This window comes from Carcharodon carcharias, chromosome 18, assembly GCF_017639515.1.
Source record: "Carcharodon carcharias isolate sCarCar2 chromosome 18, sCarCar2.pri, whole genome shotgun sequence".
Lineage (NCBI taxonomy): Eukaryota > Metazoa > Chordata > Chondrichthyes > Lamniformes > Lamnidae > Carcharodon > Carcharodon carcharias.
The window spans coordinates 41,092,515-41,112,574 of NC_054484.1; the positions used below are offsets into that span (position 1 = coordinate 41,092,515).

At 38.9% G+C, this 20,060-nt stretch overlaps 1 protein-coding gene across 1 annotated transcript in view; it reads left to right on the forward strand.

The window, feature by feature from the left end:
* The window catches only part of LOC121290442 (protein maelstrom homolog), a 42,081-nt gene that overhangs the window by 13,618 nt on the left and 8,403 nt on the right, over positions 1 to 20,060 (forward strand). The window contains exons 4-8 of the mRNA XM_041210880.1: positions 4,410 to 4,565; positions 6,599 to 6,640; positions 17,125 to 17,255; positions 18,314 to 18,368; positions 19,737 to 19,878. Of these exons, the coding sequence (XP_041066814.1) occupies positions 4,410 to 4,565; positions 6,599 to 6,640; positions 17,125 to 17,255; positions 18,314 to 18,368; positions 19,737 to 19,878 (526 nt within the window). The remainder of the gene's footprint in view (positions 1 to 4,409; positions 4,566 to 6,598; positions 6,641 to 17,124; positions 17,256 to 18,313; positions 18,369 to 19,736; positions 19,879 to 20,060) is intronic.

Here is a 20,060-nt window from a genome sequence, read left to right on the forward strand (position 1 = left end):
TCTGGTACTTTTTTAAAAAGGCCATAAGTTCACCTTGGAACTGTGAACAAGCAGGCCTCTTCCAAGAAATCACCTGACCTATATGGTACTTGAGAAGGAGTTGTTTGTTTGTGTTGAACTGTAAAGCACTTTTGTTCATGGAAAGCTGGGAGACAAAAAGACAATCACATGGAGAGAGTAAAAAAACTTAAGTTGTGAACCTGCTTGCTTTGAAGGCAGTCTTGTTGGAGAACAAGCTGAGGAAAGAAGGCTACCTTGACTGGCTCCCCTCTCTACCTTACTAAAATTGTGTGTGGCTATCAACCTGCAGCCAGAGAACCCTCATCTGAGTCTAACTAATCTGCATTTGGACCCGCAAATCTAAGACTAGAGGTGAGAATTCCCAGGCATCCACCGGGACCAGCACGAGAGAGCTCTGGTCGACAGCGTCGAGACCCTGCGGACTTTATGCTTTATTTTATAACAGCCATCCTCCAAAGCCCATCTCTGCAGAGAGACTGTATGGGGAATTCTTTCGGACGAAATAGTCATACTTCCCGATGATAATTGTGTGTTAACCAGCACTTGCAACTTGTGTTTTGTTTTAAAATAAATTAATCATTCTGAGTTTTTGAAAGAAGCCTGGTCAGTCTCTTCTGGGTATTAGAGGTATAGGTACACATTTGGCCGTTTCGGTGAGAAAATTAAACATTAAAATTAATGGTACGGCTTGTGGAGTAATAGGACTTGATAATTTGTGCACTCCTCCCATCCCAGTCATAACAATCTTATGATGTCCGGTGACAAGGCAGGCAGGCTGATTGGTCAGTCAGATTACAGAATTCTCAGACAGAAAAGCAGGAAATAAAAAGGAGGGATTATAACTCATACGATTTCATAGGATACATGGCACATAAACAGGCCATTTGGCCCAACGAGTTCATGCCAGCATTTATGCCCACTCAAGGCCCCTTCCATTTTTCCTCATCTAAATCCCCTTAGCATTGCCCTCTATTCCATTCTCCCTTATATGCTTGTCTAGCTTTTCCATCTATACCATTCGCTTCTGTCACTCCCTGTGGTAGCGAGTTCCACATTTTCACCACATTTTCAGGGTAAGGAAGTTTCTTCTGAATTCCCTTTTGGATTTCTTTGTGACTATCTTATATTGATGGCCTCTAGTTATGCTGTTCCCGACAAGAGGAAACATTCTTTTTGTATCCACTCTATCCAAAACTTTTCATAATTTTAAAGACCTCTATTAGCCCGCCCCCTCAGCCTTTTTTCAAGAAAAAGGAGACCCAGCCTGTTCGTTCTCTCTTGAAATATATACCCACGTATTTCTGGTATCATCCTTGTAAGTTTTGTCTTCACCCTCTCTAGTACTTCTAGCTCATTTTTATAATATGGAGATTAGAATTGCATGCATTCTACTACATTTAATGCATATTTGACATAAGACCTTACTTTTCAATTTTATCCCTTTACATGTAAACCCTAGTGCATGGTTTGCTTTTTTAATGGCCTTGTTAATCTATGGTGCAACTTTTGGTGATTGGTATATTTCTATTCCAAGATCCTTTTGTTCTTCTACCTCGCCTAAGTTTGCACCTTCCAAGAAATAAGTGATCTCCCTATTCTTCCTATCAAAATGTACTATCTCATATTTAACTATGTCAAACGTCATTTGCCAATTATTTGCCCATTCTGCCAGCTTATTAATGCCTTCATGCAGTTTGTTGCAGTTCTGTTCAGTATTGACTATACCCCTGCAGTTCAATGGCACCGGCAAATTTAGTAATTATACTTTGATTCCAAAGTTCAAATTGTTAATGCAAATTGTAAACAGAAGTGATCCCAGCAGTGATTGTTATTGAATACAACTACCTACCCTCCACCACTGTTAATAGCTACCCTTTACTGCCACTCTTTGCTTTTTGCCTTGAAGCCAGCTAGCGATCCATTCTGTCACTTGTCTTCTAACTACATATTGTCTGACCTTATTAGTCTACTATGGGCACCTCATTGAAGGCCTTTTGAAAATCCAGATAAATTACATCTGCATTATCGTTATCTACTCTGTCCTCACCTCAAAAACATTCATTAAGGTTGGTCAAACTAGATTTTCCCTTTTGAAGTCTATGCTGACTATTCACTATATTCATCATTTCAAGGCGTTCTTCTATTCTTGACTTTAATAGGAATTTCTTTATTTGTCCTACCACTGATGTTAAACTAACTAGTCTATAATTCCCTGGACGTGTTCTGTGCCCCTTCTTAAATATAGATATTATGTTAGCTATCTGCCAATCCTCTGGCACTACACTTTTTCTAATGTATCAAATATGTGGACTATTGCTTCTTTTATCTCTCTCCTGCACTCTTTTTTATAAATGCATGGATGTAATCTATCCTGACGTGGGGATTTATCCTCTTTTGAGTTTGATTAATTTATTTAATACATTTTTTGTTATTTTAAATGCACTTACCACATTACCCATCTCATCATTCAGTGCCTATCTGTTCTGTCAACTTGGTAAATACCAAAGCGAAATAATTATTTAATATTTCTGCCACCTGTCTATCGTTAGCTCTAGTATTATCCTGCCCGTCCCTTAATGGACTTATTCCAATCCCAGCCATCAGTGCCTTTAAAATATTTTACTATTTTATGTCCTTTGATCATTTTATTTCATATCTATAATTTCATCATTTAAATAATTTTACTGGAAGTGAAATTTTGCAGCATATACAGGATTTAAGGGAGAAATGTAAATATCAGAGTACAAACTACTTTTTTTCAAATCTGCAATTTTATCTTCTGAGGAAATTAGACTCTACGCTTGTAAAATTTGTTTCTTCGGGGCCAAAGAGGTTGTTGGACATTAATTATGACATACTACACAGCTATGCATGATTGAACAAGGCTTAACTTTTTATTTAACCCTACAGCAAGAAACGTTGATAAATTGTTGAAGTCCACAACAAATCAGTGATCTCTAATTGATTCCATTTGTGAAGTGCGCACATTTGTGGGGTGGGGGGGAGAGGTTGGTGTAGAGAATCACTTACAGCAACTTCCTGATTTCTGCATCTAACTGTGCATGTGTGGATTCTAGAAATTGTTGTCAGTTTTACGGATTAATAGCGAGCGATGATTGCCTCAGGGCCATAAGCTTGACTTCAATAATTGGATAATTCGTTCAGTCATTCAGCAATAAATTGCATCTGCAGTGTATCAAAATAATCTTAACAGGTGACAACCATCAGCACTTAAGAAGAGGTAGATCTTGGTCTGAACAACCTCCTGGATATATATATTTCTCGATGGGGTGACATCCAAAATTGATCGGGGGAAAGGAAAGAAACAAGTGAATAACTTCCATAAAGCCTTTGATAAAATGTTGCATGATGAACCTTTTTTGTTACAAGAATAGTAAGGTTAAGAAATGGATGTGGGTTAATAACTGGCTAGAGGGGAGAAAATAGGAGGTATGTGGAAGATACTACATGGGGAGCTAGAATTTGCAAAGGGGATGTTGAGAGAGAACTTGGATTCAGCTGATGCATCACTTAGTGACTAACAATATGAGGCAAAAATAGACAAATTGAACATGATGCTGATTTATACTCTAAAATCAGTTGAGTTTAGTTCGCTAAAAATCATATGGAAGCCGCAGAATACACTCATCAGATTGTACTTGGAGAACTGCGTATGTTTGCAATATAAGCAAGGCCTTCGGGCCCTGGGTGGAGTGCTGTATAGTGGAAAGCAAAAAAAACCTTATTCAATGGAAGAGGAAAGAGTTATGAAGGATTAAGTTCGGAGCATAAGCTTTGAATCCATAGATGGTAGGGTTGGTGCATAAAAATAGGTTGTTTCAAATATTATTTTGTTAAAGTTAACATATTTAACAAAAAAACATACATAGGCAGACTTTAACATTTCTTTCAAAATTATCAAACTTGGTACAATTGACATTACAGATGCCACTTGTAGCAAGTAGAAAACATTGAACATTTATTGTGATGTGAGAAAAATGGTAGTGGGGCAAGTTTACTGTTGGCTGATTATGTTTATGATGATCCTAGGAAGGTAAGCTTTTTTTCATGATGCCTCAGTGGCAGTTGTAACTTTTGTATGAGTTTAAACTGGTTGCCTCAATTAATTCATAGTCACAAAAATACATGGGTTAAGTCTTTTTCCCCAAAAAGAACATTGGCATTGAATTATCTTTGTTCATCTGTGTATTTGAATCAGTTTTTGTTGAAATATGTTTTACCATTGTGACTGATTATTGAAAGTTTTTATATACTCTCTTTTTGTGTCTTGGCTTTCCAAGCGATATGTCATTGTAAAATAATTGAATTTAGCTTAATTGTTATACAGATAATGGTGAAAATCACAAATATTTTTCCTTCTTCCAAAGGCGTTTGTGATGAGGTTTTCCATTTTGTCAGTTTTTTGAGCCTGGCAGATCTTCCCCCAAGCTGTGAACAACGCTTCCTTCCGTGTGAAATGGCTTGTGTTAAATATTCATTGAAGAATGGCATCATTGATGAATTTCATTGCTTCATAGATCCAGGTATTTATCCATTTTGTTCTGTATAAATGGAATATGGGAGATGTAGGGTTGTTCTCTGCAACAGTTTGGAATGGGTGCAGTTTATAATGGATTCCTCTTTACCAAAATGGCCACACCATTATTGGGATTTGTATACCTGTTTTATTTCCCATTTATACCCTAATTCTGTCCTGCCAAGTACTGTTGTAGATAGTTTTAGGTGATGAAAGAGAGGAAGGAAATGTTGCATTTTGCTGGGCAGTATAACATTGCATAAGGTTTTATTTATAAATCAGAAGTAAGAAGTGAATTTCCAGCAGTGTTGCTTATGAAGCTGAGGGTATATTACTGCTAAGCAGCTCTGTCTCATTGAATGATGTCACCGTAAGTGTGTGAAAACACCACAAATATTAAAACTGCTTAATTAAGTCTTGGAAGGAAGGACTGGACCTAGATTTTGACTTCGGCAGGAAGCAGAGCACTTGCCCACAATTGCCCCTGTCTCCGAATGCATAGGATGGGATCCTGCGCTCTCTCCAGAAAAGATGCATTAGGAAGAGTGAGACAAAGAAATAAGGTGCTCAATGACTGAGTCTTGTAGGTTAGGATCAGAAATAAAGGAGTTGGCTGTGGGTAGATGGATGCTATATATGGAGGCTGAGGAGTGGGTCAGTAATCCACTGTTTGATTGGTATTAGTCCATGGCAATTCTGTGACCAATAATACTAATGTCCAAAAGTAAAACATTGTGGATGCTGGAAATCTGAAATTAAAAAAATGCTGGAAATACTCATATGGCAGCATCAGTGGAGTGAGAAACAGAGTTGATATTTCAGGCCTCTGACCTTTCATCAGAACTGATCAGAGGCCACAGATCTCTGAAACACTAACTCTCTCTCTCTCTCTCTCCACATATACTGATTGACCTGACTATTTCTAGCATTTTCTGTTGACATTAATGTTCATGCAGTTTCCAAACACCTGGATTACTAGAAATGACATGTACTGAATGTTGTAATTAAGTGGCCAGAAAAGTGCACAAAGCTACTTAATGACTTGCATGGGCTTTTTTTACATATAAAAGAAACATCTATTTTATGAAAATTGTATTACATAATAATGCTTTCCTCGTGCAGGATGAAAAATGCATTGGACAACTTCAAGCTATGGTGGACAATTGATAAAGAATATATTTCTTCCTAACTTGGTAAAGTTGCTGATGTATAGGGAGCTTTTCTCTGTATATTGCAAGAAATATGTTTGCTTTTATTATACGCGGCGTAGCAGGCATCATCCCCTGACAGGGACTTGGAAGAAAATCTCCATGTAAATGAATTTATTGCTCAACCATGGCAACCGTGAAGTTGCATTTAAAACTAAATCATGTGGCTGCTTGCCGTTCTTCAGCAGATTGCTCTTCGTTTGAGTATCGGACTGTTGAAGAGGGTTATTTTTGGCAGTTATGACCTCCATCATATGTGTTTCTACTGCAATTGATTTAATTGCCATATTATTTTATTGTCTGGGTAAAATGCCTTTTAGGATTACAGGTTTGCATATGCATTGATTAGATGTGGGTAACGTTACAGGTTTTAAATCCGTTTTGAAATATAGTGGTTTGTTTGTGATCAGTAGGTTCAGACAATTGTAAGAGTTTTTTTTTCCACAATTAACTTCTATATATTTTTGTACTGTGAAGAATTGATTCCTTTATGTAATATTTTAATGAGAAATGAAGCCAGCAGTCTCAATGAGTGTTTATTTTTATATGGGCCGTACAACAATGCAAAGTTGATTTTCTTAGCCGGCAAGTAAAACCTATCCTTATTGAAATCGAAGTAAAATTTTTGGCATAAAACCACCCATGACATACCAGTGCTCCTGCTGGTCTTGTCATGGCTAACATTGTTCCTCAAATGGTTTGCAAAACTTAAGAGTACAAATCTGTGTTGTCTATTATACAAACTCTTAAAGTTACTTATTATTTGTTTTCTTCTCCTCCTCCTCCTGCGCTGTAACCGTTCTGTGGTTCTTTACCCTTCTCCCTGGATCAGGCATGATCCCGTGTGGTTTTCGGTACCATTGCCAAGTATCAAGTAAGTAATTAAAATTCCTATGTAAGAAATAACTGCCATTTATATGAACATCCATGGAAATTGCTATGGGTTAGAGATTCCCAGGTTTATAGTTATGGTGGAAGAAACCAGGATGATTAATTGCTCAGATTGCCTCACAATCTGTGCATACTAATTAAACAGATGAGACTTCTGCTTGAGTTGGAATACTGTCACCAAAATTCACTTTGGCTCGATTCTAAAGATAGTGAAACCTTTTCTATTTCATCATAGTGGAAAGAGTACATTTATTTACTTTGACCCTAGTTTAGTGTCCAAAGGTTTGTAGTTTTATGGGCACAAGGTGGTGTAGTGGTAATGTTACTGGATTAGCAATCCAGAGGCCCAAGCTATTGCCTGGGGAACTTGGGTTCAAATCCCAGCATGGCAATTTTGTAAAAACTCGTCTGGTTCATTGTAGTTTAGGGAGGGAATTCTAATGAATTTACCTGATCTGGCCTACATGTGACTCCAGATGCTGGCCTTGTCAGCAATGTCCAAATCCCATTTCAAGAATAAAAGAAAATTACTTTAGGTTTAAAAATTGTTTACATAAAGGCCTTTTTTTCCAGACTGAGAGTGAGGAGTTGAAGCTCATTAATGGAGGAAAATAGTAATTTCATATGACCTACTGCATAAATTTGGTCAGGCTGGATGAATATTGATGAACATTAGAACAGTTGTATTATGAAATATACTGAGGGAAAAATTCACCTTGAACAGTAACTTAAGATGGCTGATAGTGTACTGGCAGACGGTTTTACACATGTTGGATTTTGTTTGCCATTGAGCAACATTATATTCTCAAATCCCATTTTAGTTGCCTGAATACATTGGGAAAGCTTCTCAGCGCAGTTCAGCAAAGGGTCTAAGAATTATAGTACTTAGTTGCATCATCCATAATTTGACTGTTTCAAAGGGATTGGGTCAACAAGCTGCATAAGGGAAAGGTGAAGTATGGGGAAATTACATCCCCATGGTAGCATGCCAGCAGCATGAGCCATTAGGCAAGAAATCATCAACTTTTAAACTAGGAATTGTGCGTTGCACATTCAAACACAAAAAAGCTTTGATTATCTCTTGGTCTCATATAACCATTATCTAACTCCACAATATCCTTTCAAGGACAATGTTTGCAAATTTGAATAACCAAATAAGAAAGAAAACATGAAGCTTCTACTGAAGTATTCCATATACACATTGAATTACCAAATATTTAATTGTTCATTTCAATTTGTTCACTTATTATTTTCTACCACTAAAATGTCTTATGGTTACCAGTTTTGCCTCAAACGTTTTCACATGTGATCTTGCAATGCTTTCTTAGTGTCAAGAGATTCGGGCTTGTGGCTTAGGCTGTAATAATGGAGCACTCAAAGAATGATGTGGCAGTAATTCTGCTGCCCTTGCAGAACCTGCTTGCTTGTGTTTCCAGCGAAAGCAGCATGTTACAGCCAGAGCTAAGCAATCCCACAACCAACAGATCTGATCTGCAGTCCAGCCATAACCAGTCGTAAATAGTGGTGGGCAATTAAACAACCAACCAGAAGAGGAGACTCCATAAACAATCCCATCCTCAATGATGGGCAAGACCAGTATGCCAGTGTAAAAGACAAGGCTGAAACATTTGCAACCACCTTCAGAATCACAGTGCAGAAGAGGCCCTTCGACCCATCGAGTCTGCACCCACATGTAAGAAACACCTGACCTTCCTACCTACTCCCATTTACCAGCACTTGGCCCCTAGCCTTTAATGTTATGACATGCCAAGTGCTCATCCTGGTACTTTTTAAAGGATGTGAGGTAATCTGCCTCCACCACCCTCTCAGGCAGTGCATTCCAGATCGTCACCACCCTCTGGGTAAAAAAGTTTTTCCTCATATACCCCCTAAACCTGCCCCTCACCTTGAACTTATGCCCCCTTATGACTTAGCTTTCAACTAAGGGGAACAGCTGCTCCCTACCCACCCTGTCCACGCCCCTCTTAATCTTGTACACCTCGATCAGGTCACCCCTCAGTCTTCAGTGCTCCAATGAAAACAACCCAAGTCTATCCAACCTTTCTTCTTAACTTAAATGTTTCATCCCAGGCAAAGTCCTGGTGAATCTCCTCTGTACTCCCTCCATTGCAATCACATCCTTCCTATAATGTGGTGACCAGAACTGCACACAGTACTCCACCTTTGGCCTCACTAAGTTTCTATACAACTCCAACATGACCTCCCTATTTTTGTAATCTATGCCTCGATTGATAAAGGCAAATGTCCCATATGCCTTTTTCACCACCTCACTAACATGCCCCTCTGCCTTCAGAGATCTTTGGACACACATGCCAAGGTCCCTTTGTTTCTCAAAACTTCCTAGTGCCATGCCGTTCAATGAATACATCCTTGTCAAATTACTCCTTCCAAAGTGTATCACCTCTCACTTTTCATGGTTAAATTCCATCTGCCACTCATCTGCCCATTTGACCATCCCATCTATAGCTTCCTGTAGCCCAAGACACTCAACCACACTGTTAACCACCCGGCCAATCTTTGTGTCATCCGCAAACATACTAATCCTACCCCCCACATCGTCATCTATGTCATTTATATAAATGACAAATAATAGGGGACCCAGCACAGATCCCTGTGGTACACCAATGGACACTGGCTTCCAGTCACTAAAGCATCTTTCTATCATCACCCTCTGCCTCCTACAACTAAGCCAGTTTTGAATCCACCTTATCAAATTACCCTGTATCCCATGTGCATTTGCCTTCTTTATAAGTCTCCCATGTGGGACCTTGTCAAAGGCTTTGCTGAAATCCATATAAAGTACATCAACTGCACTACCCTCATCTACACACCTGGTCACCTCCTCAAAAATTTAAAGCAAATTTGTAAGGCATGACCTTCCTCTGACAAAGCCATGCTGACTATCCCTGATCAAACCTTGCCTCTCTTAAGTGGAGATAGATTCTCTCCTTCAGAAATTTCTCCAGTAGTTTCCCTACCACTGATGTGAGACTCACTGGCCTGTAGTTCCCTGGCTTATCTCTACAACCCATCTTAAATAGCGGAACCACATTAGCTGTTCTCCAGTCCTCTGGCACCTCCCCCGTGGCCAGAGAGGAATTAAAAATTTGGGTCAGAGCCCCTGCAATCTCCTCCCTTGCCTCCCTCAGCAGCCTGGGACACAAATCATCCGGACCTGGAGATTTATCCACTTTTAAGCCTGCCAACACCTCAAACACATGTCACTCTCTATATTAATTTGCTTAAGAACCTCGCAGTCTCTCTCCCCAAGTTCGATACCTTCATCCTCATTCTCTTGGGTGAAGACGGATGTGAAGTATTCATTCAACACTCTAGCGATGTCCACCCATAGATTGCCCCCTTGGTCCCTTATGGGCCCTACTCTTTTCCTGTTTATTCTCTTCCCATTGATATACTTATAGAATATCTTGGGATTTTCCCTACTTTTACCAGCCAGAGCTTTCTCATATCCCCACTTTGCTCTCCTAATTGCTTTCTTAAGCTCCACCCTGCACTTTCTGTACTCTACTAATGCCTCTGCTGATTTGCTTCCCTTGTACCTGCTAAAAGCCTCTTTTCCTTCTCATCGTAACCTGCCAGCCAGAAGTACCAAGTGCATGAGCCATCTTGGTTTTCTCCTGAGATTCTTAGCTTCACAGCTGACAGTCTTCGGCCAATTTGATTCACTCCACATGATATCAAGAAACGGCTGAAGGCACCGGATATGGCAAAGGCTATGGGCTCTGACAACATCCTAGGGTTAGTACTGAAGACTTGTTCTCTGGAGCTAGCCACGCTCCTAGCCAAGATGTTCCAGTACAACTACAACATTGGCATATATCCAACAATATGGAAAAGTACCCACATGTCCTGTCCAGAAATGATGGGAGGAATCCAATCTGGTCAATTATTGTCCCATCAGTCTACTCTCAACTGTGCAAAGTGATGGCAGGTATCATTGACAGTTCTATCAAGCGACACTTACTTGGCAATGATCTGCAGACCACTGCTCAGTTTGGGTTCTGCCTGGCTCCAGATCTCATTACAGCCTTGGTCCAATCATGGACAAAAAAGCTGAATTCAAGGGGAGGTGAAAGTTTTTGTCCTTGACATCAAGACAGCATTTGACTGAGTGTGGCATCAAGGAGCTCTAGCTAAATTGAAGTCAATGGGAATCAGGGAAAACTCTCCATTGGTTGGAGTTATACCTAGCGCAAAGGGAGATGGTTGTGGTTGATGGAGGCCAGTCATCGCAGCCCAGGACATTGCTACAGGTGGCCCTGAGGACTGTATCCTAGGTCCATTCATCTTTCACTACTACATCAATGACCTTCCTTCTATCTTAAGGTCAAAAGTGGGAAGCCATCGTGTACAGTACCAATTTCAAATCCTCAGCATGACCTGGACGGCTTTCAGACTTGGACTTATGTGGAAAGTAACATTCATGTCACAAATGCCAGGTGGTGACCACCTCCAACAAGACAGAATATATTTACCTCCCCTTTACATTCAACAGCATTACCATCGCAGAATCCCCCACACTCAACATCCTCAAGGTTACCATTGACCAAATGAACTGGGTCAGCCATATAAGTACTGTGGCTAATATTGCAGGTCAGAGGTTGGGAATTCTATGGCAAGAACGTACTCCCTGATTTCCTCAAAGTCTGACCACCATCTACAAGGCACAAGTCAGGGGTGTGGTGGAATATTCCCCACTTGCCTGAATGTGTATACCTCCAACAACACTAAAGAGGTTCGATGCCACCCAGGGCAAAGCTTGATCAACATCCCATCCATCACCATGAGCATTTATTCCCTCTGCCACCAGTCTCATAGTGGCAGCAATGTGTACTATCTACAAAATGAGCTGCAACAACTCGCCAAGGATCCTTCAGTATCGTCTTTCAAGCCCATGACCTCTACCACATAGAAGGACAAGGGCAGCAGACTAATGGGAGCACCACCACCAGCAAGCTCCCCTCCAAATCATACACAATACTGGAAATATATCACTGTTCTTTCACTGTCACTGGGTCAAAAACTGGAACGCTCTTTGTAACAGCACTGGGGTTGTACCTACACTGCATGGAATGAACCAATTCAAGGAAGTCCTAATATGTTGGGCAATAAATGCTGGCATTGCCAGCAATACTCGCGTCCCAAACTGAATGAAAAAGAAATGTCTGCTGGGTTCAGGCCAAAATATTTTGCAGTGCTAGCATTGGAGGGTACCAGATTGATCCAGCTGCATTGTCGCTGTCATAAGAAATTGCAATTTAACCAAGACTTGTGGTCTGCAGTCTCACTGGGGCTGCATGAAAGTAGATTGAATAGTTCCAATTAAGTTCTGAAAGCCCTGAGCTGAACTGCCCTTCTGGCCACTCAAAACCTCAGTTGCTCTCAGTAACACCTCCTGACATCTTGATCCTGCAGAAATCTGTTGGATTGCCACATGTGTTGGGGTTTTCTACATCTAATGGAATATTGTGGTGCTGCAGATATAATTAATGGACTCCTTCAACTTATGCACCATCTGCAAAACATGAAGTGAACACAGTTCATGACTGAACTAACAGTATCCTCCTACCCCGCCACCAGTCTCCACTTTTGGCTCTTCACTTTGCAAAGGAAATAGCTTTCTTACAATTCTTGGGCCTGATGATCACAGTTTTGTTGCTTTGCCTATAATTATACACATACTTCTCCTTTGTAAAGAAACCAATAATTTGAAGAGCTGCTGAATAAATTACAGTTTTATTTCACCCAGATGTCTGCAGACATTCTCTTGTGTTAATTATTTTACTGCAGGCAAAGCAGCATAACTGCTAGAAAAGTGATTTAGTATGTGGAATGGTGAGAGTGGCTGATATGGCACTAACTGCCAGATCCACCTTTTCCAAATTGCCTTTTTGGGGGATTTCCTTTCCAAGCCTTTCTTTTGTCCTTGTCTCCACCAACACGATCTACATCACAACTTCAGAAAACCTTGGCGCTTTGGCCACTGCAAACACTGGGGATTGTTGCTTTTCATTCTGCCATGGCACTTCTTTCTTGATTGTTCTCATTTTTCTCTCCCCCTTGCTCTTTCTCTCCCTCATTTTTAAGTATTTGCTTTTTCTCATCCCTTCCAATTGAAATGCTGTGCTTAAAGATATGTGAGTTGCTGCTGAGAGGCTGGATGTTCCTCTCACCCAGCAACTGAGGACTAGTCAAGACAGGATTCTCACCTTTGATTCAAAATTATTCTCTCTCCCTGCCCCTCCTCCCCAAGAAGAATGTGGTCAGGTGCTTATAGGACCTCATGGGCAGGCAGAAGTCCTGACCACTTGCCATCTCTACAGCTGCAGAAAACTCCAGGGAATATGGATAGGAAGCATGGATAGGAAGTAGTTTAAAAATAAACAGGGTTATGGATGTTTTTTGGACTGCAGGGATGTAAACAAAGTCAGAGCAGGGACCATCTGAGGTTGGTAATAGGCTGAGAATTTAAATGTCACACAAAATTTGAGGCAGAGAAGTAAGTTGGTATATTTTGCGGAGGAAGAAAAAGAGGTCATATGCGTTAGGTGGTAAAAATCTTAAATGGTAAAACATTTTTTAAAGGTTTGGAGCAGCAGAATGATGGGTATAGTGCATCCTGGATTTTGTGGTCGGCAGTAAAGGAAGGGAATTTGACATTTACCTTGCTGATAGCTGTTCACGAAGATTTGACTGGCTTTAGTACAAAGTATTGAGCCTTTGGGCGCCCTCGGCAGGGGATCATTGGTGTCTGAGCAAGGCAAGAAACACTGAGGCTCTCTGACCAAACAGATTGCGGAACCCTCACTGAGCCACAAAGTCTAAGCAAGGAAGTGTAATGCAGGAAGTGTAAACTAAGTTTTAACCATGTAGAGAAAGCAAAATAAAAATTGGAAAATATAGTTGGGATAAAGGGAGAGGTAAAAGAGACAGAAAAAATAAAACGTTTTAAAAACTCCAAATCTAATTTTCTTCTGAGGGAATGACACCTGTAAAATTAATTTTTGAGGCCGAGAGTGGTTGTTCAGTAGCAATTATAATTTTTTCATGTCCTGAAAATTCACTCACTCTTGAATTCTTGAATGCACTAGCCCTAACTTTTTAAGCTGTCTTTACTGCAAAACTAGTGAGCAAGTACAAGTTCACACTGTTAATCATTTCAATGCCAAATCTATTGCAACAATCAAGAAACAACCCATCAAGAATCAGAGTATTTTATGTCTGACGTCTACTTCTGGATTCCTGCATTTAACCGCACATATGCAAATGCCAGAAGTTGCTCTCTGACTTACCCTATAATAACTGAGTGTTGATAGCCTCAGCAAAATCCAGGTTCCTATCTTTGAAAGTGGGAGAATGAGTTGTTCATGCTGCTTTTAAACTTTTTTTTTTCAGAGAAAACTCATGGGATCCTGTGACCTCTAAATAGAATCATAAAGTGCAGAAACAGAGCTAATGCAAAATAACTGGTTAAGTTTGTAGTTAGAATTCAAGTTTTGGACCCCTCAATTTAGGAAGAATGTTGTGATTATGGAGAAGATGCAGAAAAGACTTTTCCTAAAATGATACCTGGAATGAGAGGCTCTAGTTCGGAGAAGAAAAATACATTTAGGCTCTTTCTTAAAAAAAAACAGAAATGCTTAAGCATAGATCTGATGGAGCCAGAATATTGGAGGTTTCTGACATAGTAAATAGGAAAAGCTATTAATACTGGTTGGTGTTTCATTAATTAGAGGGTATGAATTTAAGAACATTCAAATGAACAAAGCAAAGATTAGGTGAAATTTGGAGAGGGTTATTGGATGTGACCTACCCTACCAAAAATAAGGGAAACCGAATACATTGTAACTTTTGAAAGGGAAGAAGGGAGTGGGACGTAGTGCGTACTTCATCCATAATGATCCCACAGGTGTGATGACCGAATGGCGTTGTGCTGTTGTCACGAGGCTATGTCTTTTTAATTTTGAAAATATGATTTTCAAACTGTTAGCTGACTGGGAATTTTGCAAGTTAAAATGAGACTGAACAAACTACTTAAAAAAAATACAAGGCCACCTTCCATAGTGAAGGTGAAAAACAAACGAGTTGCCCTTGGGGGAGTGCTAACAGAGAGAAATGTCCTATATTCTAGATACCCATCGAAACTTGTCACTGTCTAAGGAACGGACATTAAAATGGAAAGTGCTACATATTGAAACAATGGCTGCCATAGATAGAGCCACCGAAAACCCTTTGGATAAACACAATGGGTGAAGTATAATAGGCCAGGTTGCAGTCACTGCAGAGGGATTGCAAGAAAGACTTCAGAAGAAGCAGGCTGAAAGCTCGCTTTCTCTCGCTCGCACTTGTTCCAAATGTGTATGTGTGTTACCTGGTTCAGAAGTCCACTTTACTAAAAATGTACCAGCAAACCGAAATCTCGTAGTAATTGCAGCATCTACATTTGACGGCATCCACGAAACTAGCTAATCCAAATTGGCCTCAACGTTTAAAAATCTACGCCTCAAGGACAATCAAAGGCACTTTATCATATTTTCTTTTAATTTTTATATTGGACTCTTTAACTTCCCTTACTTCTGATATGTGTGTGAGAGAGACATCGCGTTTTTATTATTTTTTTCCTCTGGTTTAGTGGTTAATAAATTTGCTCTTCCTTTAACTCAAAACTTTATTTGATTTGCTCCTTATTGCTCACAGCTTAAATAGTTAAGTACTTTTGGATTCGGAAAAGGCATATCCTTGTGAAAAAGAAACTTCAACCTTTGTTGTGACCAAGAGGCTGAATAGAGGGGAGCCAGTTCAGCCCTTCTCATCTGTCATAACACTGGTCATAAATTCTATGATTGAGACTGGGAAAATTTTAATCTCCCATGGATGGCTTTTATTTTCAAGTCTTCATCTAACACTGATACCAAATTGAGCCAAAGTAGAAAAATAAAACTACCGAAGTATCCATCGCTTTACTATTGTAGAAACTTTAATATATAAAACTTGTATTTAAGTAAGATGTTCATTACTCCCCAACCCCTGCTCTACAGTATTCTCTTCCTGAAGCAAAGGGAAGATCATTTTTTTCCTAATATTACTGTAGGATACTTAAAGCAAGCTTATGGGGACTGTGCTTATGTATATACATTTGCGTGTGTATGTAGTTTAATTAAACTGCAGGCAGCCAGACTGCAAGGTTTCAATCATCAAAAGATTAGGCATTTGAAATGGAGATGGGTAAGCTAGGATAAAGTCTCAGCAGATAGGGCATGAATGGAATTTGCATTTTTAGATAAGTTGAGAGGTTGTTTAGTTTTCAAAGGGACATGATAAGATGTTTACAACTGGCAAGATTAAACAAGGCATAGTTATTAAGTTTATAGTGCTGGCCATAATGATGACGTAAAAGATTTTTATATTCTGGGAAAAGTAACTTTCAAAGAAAGGTTGAAACAATGGGATTTACAAATCAAAAGGGAGAAAATATATTTAAAGAAAGATGGAAAGCTGTGTGGGTGTGACCATGTGAGATCTTGAAAGGTGCACTGTGAAACAGACTTGTGGGACAAGCATCTAACCACCCTGGGGTTAGTTGCTTGTAATCAAAGTTTTGTTAAAAGCCTTTGGAGTTCCATTGTCAAGTGAGAGGAGGAAAGAGGCTGTGAAATCCTTCCCTTACAGCAACAGTGGGTGCTTTTTGGTAATATTGCTGGATGTTTTATAGATTAAGAATCCATTTGGGCTGTTGCCTGGAAGGGGTGTGTAGTTGGAAGTCTACTTAAGTAGAAACCTTGTGAGAACTGTTACAAAACTAAATGTAATTGTAGTATTGTGTGTTTAAGTTTTCTTTTCTTTTGTTAATGTTTTAATTTAATCTTTAAAATCTCAAAAGGTGGTAGTGGACTCATTACTTTGGACTTCAGTGCACAAACCTTCTTGTAATAAAGACAAATTGCAAAATTGTTGTGGTAGCATGGCCAAGTTTCCTTTTGGGATTTGGTCAACCTGGCAAATACCACCTGCCATATCATAACACTGAGCTCTCAGTTTAACCCTACTGTTACTAATTTCTGACTAATATACCTTATTCTAATTGTTCTGTATCTTTTTTGAACTTGAAAGCATTTAGCTGTTTCTCTGTCTACCAAGTCTCATTGTCCATTTTAGAGGTAGTGCCAAAATTTGAATAATTGGCCTTTGGCTGTAAATTGCCTTCAGAGGGCAAGTTTCTGCTAGTTAAATGCCATAGCTTGATTGGAAATGGTCAAAATAAATATTTTTTTAAATTATACAAGTATTCAGCTCACTGTGGCCGATGGAATGGGAAACAACAAAAAATTTGCAGAAGGAATCTTTGATAAGATGCTGTTAACTAAATCTAGGTGATGCTTATGTAAAAGTAATTTGTTACAATTAAAAACACATTTTCTTTGTTAGGTGATGCCACTCACAAAATTCCACTTTCAAACTTTGAACTTGCTAGTTCCAATTACCGTGACATCTTTCAACGCTTCTTTACTTTTCTGAGGCCAGTACAAAGCAGTGGTTTCCTTCCAGTTTACTGTAAGGTAATATTGATATAATTTTGCATGGAAAAATTTCACTGTTTACTTAAAGAAGTACCTGTTATAAGGGAGGGAGGAAATAGAGGTGCAATCACTGAGCTTTACCCTTGGTAGCCTCAAGCCATGGGGGAAGAATATTAGTGTAAAGAAATGTTAACTGCCAGACAAATATTAAACCAAAGATAAAAGCAAAAAACTGCGGATGCTGGAAATCCAAAACAAAAATAAAAATACCTGGAAAAACTCAGCGGGTCTGGCAGCATCTGCGGAGAGGAACACAGTTAACATTTCGAGTCCGTATGACTCTTCAAAAGAACTAAGTAAAAATAGAAGAGAGGTGAAATATAAGCTGGTTTAAGGGATGGTTGGGGGGGTGGGGGCAGAGCTGGATAGAGGGCCAGTGATAGGTGGAGATAGCCAAAAGATGTCATAGACAAAATATTAAACCAGATTATTTATAATTTTGCAACTGTTTCAGCAAACTCCATGCCTTAAGTTGTCATTACTACATGTGACAGTTAGTGCATTTCAATTGTACTTAAAATGTATTGACCTAATTTGAGAGCCATGAGATGCTGCATTAATGCAGGTCTCTCAACTAGTCAAAATTGTTTAAACTAGCTTTTACCACCAGAAGAGTTTGTTTTTTTGAAGTAACTACATGATAAAACTTGTCTTCTAGTTTATTTCCACCAGGTTCTGTAATTCCCCATACCAGTATTTCTACTGGATTAACATCGTAGTGCAACAGACAAGCCAATTGTCACATTGTCTTAATTCTTAATTGAAAATTAGATTGACAGCAAGAAAAATTTTATTATGATTTCCCAAGTTATATAGTACCAAGTCAACTGGGGAAAAGTACTTTGCAGTCACTGGCTGAATGCTGGTGAAATTTTGGTTGTTGGTTCTAATTTATTTCTATACTATCCATTGGTAGTAGTCATGACAATTGAATGAGCACTGGTCTGCCGGTAGAGAGAAGCTATTCATGTATAAGCATATTTTAATTGATAATGATCATCTCTTTAAAATTAAAATCTATTTATTTTCAATTCTAGTTGGCTGAGTGTTTCAGAGCGAATTGGTGTCTGAACTGGTTAGCCAGCAAAGCAGGTATGCTACTTGTTATTTTTCTTACCAGTTTATTTTTAAAACAAGTATGAGACGACTATATATTGATCATAATGAACAGAAAGACTCTGTTAAAGTTTTCCTGATCCGGAAGACTCAAATTTGTTTTTTCCTCTTATTGAATTTGCAATTTCAACTTAAAAAAGCCTCTGCCTTGAGAAAGTTAATACTAGTTAATTGTAGTTATGGGAGTATTTCATGTGAGAAATTAAACTGGAAATTATAGATTTGAATGACAAGTAATGTGAGTTCAAGAATATAATGATACAGATGAGTAAAATGAGTTGTCTTATTGCTGAATCCCAGATATTTTACATACAATAATGGCATCTCCATTTTATTTTGTATGTTAATGATGCTTTGATTTCTGTGTCAAGGTTCAGAAATACAGAAGAATCTTGTTTTGAGACCACTGATCTGTGCCTGATTTGAAATTTGACAAGTGTAAGACCACCTTGTTGGCCAACATTAGCTTCCTGTGCAAAACCATCTTTTGGAACTTCATTTTAATCTTTACAAGACCCAGAGGGTCAAGCTGTACATTTCTAGCACCAAAACCATTGTCAGGACGTACTTCAAAACTGACTGTCAAACAATTTCACCATTCAGCCAGTGACTAAGATGTGAATGCAAACTATTTTTCCCCAGTTTGAAAGTGTTGTGCTGTATAACTTGGGATACCATTATACATTTTTTTTACTAAAGTCAAACTGTACCTATTGGCAACACCAGGGGAGCACACTTTGTTTGAAGTACTCCTCCATTATTAGTGGAAAAAATGATATAATCTAATGTCTTTTAAAAAAATGTATACTTACCTGGCTACTAACATTGTCATATAGTGGTACAGCATTTTTATAGAAACTTTTTAATGTAGAAAAATGTCCCATGGTGCATCTGTTGCAAGGAATTAATTGATGCCAAGCTAAAGAGAAAAGATTGAGCTGTGACCTGAAGTTGTGGTTAAAGGGATGAGTTTTAAAAAGGATCCTAAAGGAGAGATGGGCATGGAGGAGTTAACAGAGTGAATTCCAAATCACGGGGACTAAGTGACTAAAGGTTCGGTTGCCAGTGGTGGCTTGAAAGGTAAGAGAGAGTTTGACCCTCAGGGCAGTCCCATTCAGTTGAAGAGGGTGCTCCCAATGTCCAGAATTTATATAATTCATTCTTAAATTATTTGCTGGTTGCAAAATCCCTTTTATGAATGCAATGTGCCTATGGTTGACAGCTATTCACAGAATATCCTATACTTGTGCTTTTCTCATAGAAATAATAGGGGTGGCTGGGTTAATGTTCCATTATTTTCTTCAGAATTAGTCAATTTCCTAATTTTCTAAATTTTTATAACAGGTAGTAGCACTCCAGTGAATGTTTTTGAGCTAGAAGAGCTGATAGAGAAACTTTACGAGCACAAACTAAAAGAAAAACCTTCCAAAGCCAGTATGGAGAGAATGCTGGATGTTATGGTTTATGATTATGCCACTAATACTAGGTATGTGCATTAAAAATACACCCCTTTTTTAAATACATCAGAATGTAAGAAAGGATAGCATGAGGGAAATTCATTCAGCTAGGTATAACGAAACTTCCTTTCATTTTGCTGTCTTGAATGGCGCTATACTCATATGCTTATTGGCTGCTGGTCTTGTGCACAGCCGTGACTTATTCTAAGTT